Raw genomic sequence first — 5,567 nt, forward strand, 5'->3', positions numbered from 1 at the left:
GGTGCCTGCGCTGCCGGGGCCGGGACGAGCCCTGTCTGCGGGGACAACGGGGCGCGTCCCCGTCGCCGCTTCGCGGGTTGGGCCCGGCCGCCCCCGGCCCACCGGCAACGGCGGCCCAGAAAGGAGGGGGTGCGGCCCTTGGCCAAGATGGCGGCGCCCTGAGCCAAGATGGCGCCGCGCCTCAGAGGCCGCGCAGAAGCCTTTCAGATGGCGGCGCCCTTTGCGGCTTCAGCGCGCCTGATGCTGACGTCAAATCATCTTCCGGCGGACACCCGGAAGCGGCGCCGTCCATGGAGGCGGCCGGGCGGACGCCGTCGCGGAGCGGCCGGAGCCTCCGCTCCTGGGGATGGTGAGGCCGCGGCGGCGGCACCGGGGCCGGCACCGGTTTCCCAGGGCGGGGGGGACGGACCTGAGTCCTCCCCGGGCCGGGGGGGTTTGTCCGGGAGGCCCCGGCAGGGGCCTGCGCCCCCGTGCTGTCCCCCCGTCCGCTCCCCGCGCTCCTCCTGTCACCCCCGGTGCCCCGCTGTCCCTCCGTGTCCCCTTGGTGTCCCCCCTCTGCCCCCCGCCTTTCCCCGTGTCTCTCGCTGTCTCCCACGTCCCCCCGTAACCCCCCACGCCCCCATCTTCCCACCCCTTTCATTCCCTCCGTGTCCTGCTTGTCCCCGCCACGTCCCTGCGTCCCCACACCCCCACAGGGTTGGAGCCCCCCGGGAAAACCGCACCCCCGGAGCATGACGGGGGGCTTGGCGGTCCCGGCTGCCCCACGGGTGAGCTCTCAGGGGGCAGCCGGGGACCCCTACCTCCTCCGTCCCCCGCAGACGTGCCGCTCTCCGGACTGATGGCGTCGGGCGCGACGAGCCGCTCCGAGGACGAGGAGTCGCTGGCGGGGCAGAAGCGGGGCTCGGCCCAGGCCTCGGGTGCCATCCCCAAGCGCCGCAGCTCCTCGCGGTACGCCGGGGCTGGAGAGCGGGGTGCAGGGCTGAGCCCTGCCTGCCTGCTGCCTGCCTGCAGGAGGGGTGGCCCGCGGGCACCAGGACTCGGAGCTGTCTTGTTTCTTCCAGGTTCATCAAGCGGAAGAAGTTTGATGATGAACTGGTAGAGAGCAGCCTTGCCAAATCCTCCAGCCGGGCTAAGGGTGCCGGTGGGGTCGAGCCGGGTCGCTGCTCGGGCAGCGAGCCTTCCTCCAGCGAGAAGAAGAAGGTGAGGGCCCAGCGGGGACATCCAGGGCCCAGCGGGGACATCCAGGGGCCGATCAGGGGTCTGGGGAGCTCAGGGAGACCCCGAACCCCCATCTCTGCCCACCCAGGTCTCCAAGTCCGTGTCCACCCCCATTGCGCCCAGCCCAGTCCCGACCCCCGGCCTCGCCAAGCGGATGAAGAAGAGCAAACAGCCCTTGCAGGTGACGAAGGACCTGGGCCGCTGGAAACCCGCCGACGATCTCCTGCTCATCAACGCCGTGCTGCAGGTAACGGCCCCGGGGGGGCCACCTGGCCCCTGCGGACCCTCGCAGGGAGGTGTTTGCCAGCGCCGTGTTTTGGGGTTGGCCCTTGGGGACTGTCCCCTCACCCCGGGGGCTTTTCCAGACCAACGACTTGACCTCCGTGCACTTGGGTGTGAAGTTCAGCTGCCGCTTCAACCTGCGGGAGATCCAGGAGCGCTGGTACGCGCTCCTCTACGACCCCATCATCTCCAAGTGAGTGCGGGGCAGGCGCGGAGGGGCAAGAGCCGTCCCGGGGGGCGGCTGGCAGGGGCTCTCACACCGTGTGTGTGTCCCCCCGCCCAGGCTGGCCTGCCAGGCCATGCGGCAGCTGCACCCCGAGGCCATCGCTGCCATCCAGAGCAAAGTTCTCTTCAGCAAAGCTGAGGAGCAGCTGCTGAACAAGGTGGGATCGGTAAGAGCCAGCTGGGAGCGGAGCGGACTGCGGGGCAGGGCCGGGGGGGCTCTGGTCTGGTGTCTCGGGCTCTCAGCGGGGGTCCTTGGTGCCATGCGTCCCTTCTCCTCTCTGCAGACGAGCCAGCCCACGCTCGACACCTTCCAGGAGCTGCTCCACAAGCACCCCGACGTCTTCTACCCCTCCCGGACGGCCAAGGCCCTGCAGCTCCACTGGCAGCTCATGAAGCAGTACTACCTGCTCGACGACCAGACCGGTGAGGCCCGGCGGGTCTCCTGTGCCCCCCGGTGCCCCCTGCGTCCCCCGCGCCCCCCAGCCCCCTCACTCTCTCCCCTCCTGCTCCTTTCAGTGCAGCCGCTGCCCAAGGGGGACCAAGTGCTGAACTTTTCGGATGCTGAGGACATGCTTGACGACAGCAAGCTGAAGTGAGGGGTTTTGGGAGGCTGGGGTGGGGACAGGGGCCACGCTGCGGGGGCATGGGGTGGCACCGTCTCATCCTGCCTCTTCTCCTCCGCAGGGATGTGCGGGACGAGGTGCTGGAGCACGGTGAGTCCAGCCCGCTCCCCTCTGGGCAGCCCAAATTGGCAGGGAGAGGCCCAGGACCCCCCCAGGGCAGGGGGCAGGTGCCCTCCACCCTCCCAGCTCCCTTCTCCCCTTCTCCCCAGAGCTGACCGTGGCCGACCGGCGCCAGAAGCGGGAGATCCGGCAGCTGGAGCAGGAGCTGCACAAATGGCAGGTGCTGGTCGACAGCATCACAGGTAAGAGCTGGGAGCTAGACGGCCCGTCTGTCTGTTCCCCCAGCCGTCTGTCTGTCCCCATAGCTGTCTGTCTGTCCCTCCACCCCTCCCACCTCTCCTTCCCGCAGGCATGAGCTCCCCAGATTTCGACAGCCAGACGCTGGCCGTGCTGCGGGGCCGCATGGTGCGGTACCTCATGCGCTCCCGGGAGGTGAGTCCCACGGGTGTTGCGCCCGTCCCCCAGCACAGCCCCCCAACTCCCCGGGGAGCCCCCCCCGGCCTCCCCGCAGCCCCCCGACGCTTTCTTCCCCCCCGCCACCACCCAGATCACGCTGGGCAGAGCCACGAAGGACAACCAGATCGATGTGGACCTGGCCCTGGAGGGACCGGCCTGGAAGATCTCCCGCAAGCAGGGTAGGGACGGGGAGCGGGGCTGGGGCAGGTCTTGGGGGGCTCTGGAGCAAGGGGGTGGCTGCGCTCCCCACTCCTCTCACCCCGTATTCCCCCCGTATCCCCCGTATCCCCCCTCCAGGCATCATCAAGTTGAAGAATAACGGGGATTTCTTCATCGCTAACGAAGGCCGCCGCCCCATCTACATCGACGGGCGCCCCGTGCTCGGCGGCAACAAGTGGAAGCTGAACAACAACTCGGTGGTGGAGGTGAGCCCCGATGCGGGCTGGGGGCGTCTCGGGGAAGCGGGGGGGGGCTGGGGGTCCCACCCTGCTCACCCGCTGCCCCCCCCCCCCAGATCGCCAGCCTCCGCTTCGTCTTCCTCATCAACCAGGACCTGATTGCCCTCATCAAGGCAGAGGCGGCCAAGCTGGCCCAGCAGTGACAAGGGCTGGGGGCTGCTCTGCCGCGTCCCCCCCACCCACGCTGGTGCTGCAGAGGGGGGAGTGGGGGTCCCCACAGCCCCCAGTTTGGCGATGGGGACACCCGCGCCCCCTCATCCCCTTCCCCGGGGGCTCTGGGCCCCCCCTGTCCCCAGCTGTGGGGCTGGAGATTGTCACCTCCCAATAAAGCTTTGTCCCTGGGGGCTGGGGGCACCCTGGGGGGGGACACCGGACCCCCAGCTCCCATGGCGTGTTCTTAAAACCCCTCCTTTATTTGAAAAAGGCTCAGCCCCAGCGCGGGGCCTGCGGCTGGCTCGGGGCCAGTCACCCCAGGGTCCCGTTACAGGCCCGTCCCCTCCCCCCCCCCCCCATCAGCGCTAGCTCCAGGCTGGGTGCATCCCAGGGCGGGGAGGGGGGGGGGGGCTCCCCGGTGGCTGCCCCTCTGCCCCCCCCCCAGGAACCCTGGCATCGGGGCCCCCCCACCTTACCTCACCCCACCTTACGTTCTCAAGGCCTGGGGGGCTCCAGCCGGTGCCGTGCAGCCGGGGGGGGGGGAAACGGGTATTTATAGCCCCGGGCAGGGGTAGCTGGGCCCGATCCTTCCCAGGGTGGGGTGAGAGTGGGTGGCAGAGCCAGGACAGTGCCAGGGGCCCGGGGGAGCCCCTGCACCCACCCTGATCCCACCGGGCGCTCTCCCGGGGGATGCCCCGTGCAGCACCGAGCACCACCCGTCCCATCCCCAGCGCCGCAGGTCCCGGTCCCGCTGGTGCCCAGGAAGGCATTTCGCAGAGCCAGGAGACCCCGCATTGGCGCGTCCGCGCTGCCGCCAGCCCCGGGGCTCCCCTGCCCCGGCCCCCCAGGAGGGGCTGCAGCAGCCAGGGGGAACCCCACACCCCGCTCCAGCCCAGGGCCCCCCCTCAGGGCTGATTCCGGCTCCTGTGCATGGAAACAGGGCGAGGAGGGGGCACCCTGAGGCGGACACCCACGGGGGAACGAGCCCACGGGATGCGTGGCCCATGGGAGGGGGACCCCCAGGTACCTTCGGGGTGTCAGGGCCTTGGAGCTGAATTATTTAAGCAGAAAACGGGTGAATGGTGAAAGCTCAGAGACAGGTTTCCTTTATTGACTTTGTTCAACCAACTCAGGAGAACTTTAAAGAGAGGGAGAAGGGAAAAAGAAAGAAAAAAATCCCGGCCTGCAAAAATTTTAAAAAAAAAAAAAAAAAAAAAAAAAAAATCGGGGTGGGGGGACACGACACAGCAAAGCCCCCCAGGAGCCCCAGCCCCTGCGAGGAGCGGGGCAGTGGATGACTGGTGGCAGCAAGGCACGGACAGCGATATTCAATGTGAACATCGGCGTTATTCCTACAGCTCTAAAGAACGACTGGCGCAATCTCCACCCGGTTACCACCTAGGATTAGCGCTGCTAATTGGTATTGCTCTAAATTTAATTTAGGGCGGAAGAAAGGCTGGCAAAGTGGGGAAGGCAGGGCAAGAAGGGGAAGCGAATGAAAGAAAAGAGATTTTTTTCCCCCAAAGGAAAAAGCAGTGAAGGGCTGAGCGTGCGGATGAGGCGCGCAGGTCCCTGGCCCCGCGTCACGGCCTGGAGCGGAGGGGTCCGGATTCCTGCCTGTCCCCAGGGAAGGGGACACCCCAACCCCCCCCCGGCCCCGCGTCCCAGCCCTCATCCTCGCTGCCAGCACGAGGGACGGGCGGGCGCCGGCTGTTCCTCCCAGGCCAGGCCCAGGTGTTGGCATGCGGAAGAATTAAAACAAAACAAAACAAAACAAAACAAAAAAAAAAAGAGGCTCAGGGACTGGGTTTTGGCCAGCACTGCCAGCGATTTCGCAGGCGAAAGGTGGAAAAAAAGGAAAAGGGCCGGAGAGACGGCAGCGTGGGGGAGGCCTGAAGCCGCTCAGACGTGAGAAGAACAGAAAGCAGGTGAGGGAGAGGAAGGAAGGGAGGAGGGAAAAAAAAAAAAAAAAAAGAAAAATGGCACGAGAAGTGAGAAGTGTAAACTTTCCTTCGTTAGTAGCCTAGCTAGGAGCTTCCTACAGTCTGGTTCTGACGTGGGATTCGTGGCAGGAAGGGAGAGCCCGGGGCTC

General features: G+C 67.0%; 1 protein-coding gene across 1 annotated transcript; it reads left to right on the plus strand.

Annotated features, from left to right (window-relative positions):
* The first annotated feature begins 207 nt into the window (after positions 1-207).
* On the plus strand, positions 208-3,504 carry MCRS1 (microspherule protein 1). Its single transcript, XM_075725036.1, has 14 exons — positions 208-349; positions 819-948; positions 1,062-1,200; positions 1,307-1,465; positions 1,584-1,693; positions 1,784-1,892; positions 2,010-2,148; positions 2,242-2,317; positions 2,410-2,438; positions 2,558-2,650; positions 2,758-2,840; positions 2,956-3,043; positions 3,162-3,289; positions 3,379-3,504. Exons 1-14 carry the CDS (start codon positions 208-210, stop codon positions 3,463-3,465), a joined length of 1,512 nt encoding a protein of 503 aa, XP_075581151.1. The 3' UTR covers positions 3,466-3,504.
* Positions 3,505-5,567: the final 2,063 nt, after the last annotated feature.

Source organism: Pelecanus crispus, chromosome 26, assembly GCF_030463565.1.
Source record: "Pelecanus crispus isolate bPelCri1 chromosome 26, bPelCri1.pri, whole genome shotgun sequence".
NCBI lineage: Eukaryota > Metazoa > Chordata > Aves > Pelecaniformes > Pelecanidae > Pelecanus > Pelecanus crispus.

Excerpts from the sequence above, each read along its gene's own strand:
- MCRS1 (XM_075725036.1), top strand. The coding sequence starts at position 208 with ATGGCGGCGCCCTTTGCGGCTTCAGCGCGCCTGATGCTGACGTCAAAT. Across the intron at positions 2,318-2,409 it reads CTTGACGACAGCAAGCTGAA|GGATGTGCGGGACGAGGTGC; the intron begins GTGAGGGGTTTT and ends TCTCCTCCGCAG. Across the intron at positions 3,290-3,378 it reads ACAACAACTCGGTGGTGGAG|ATCGCCAGCCTCCGCTTCGT; the intron begins GTGAGCCCCGAT and ends CCCCCCCCCCAG.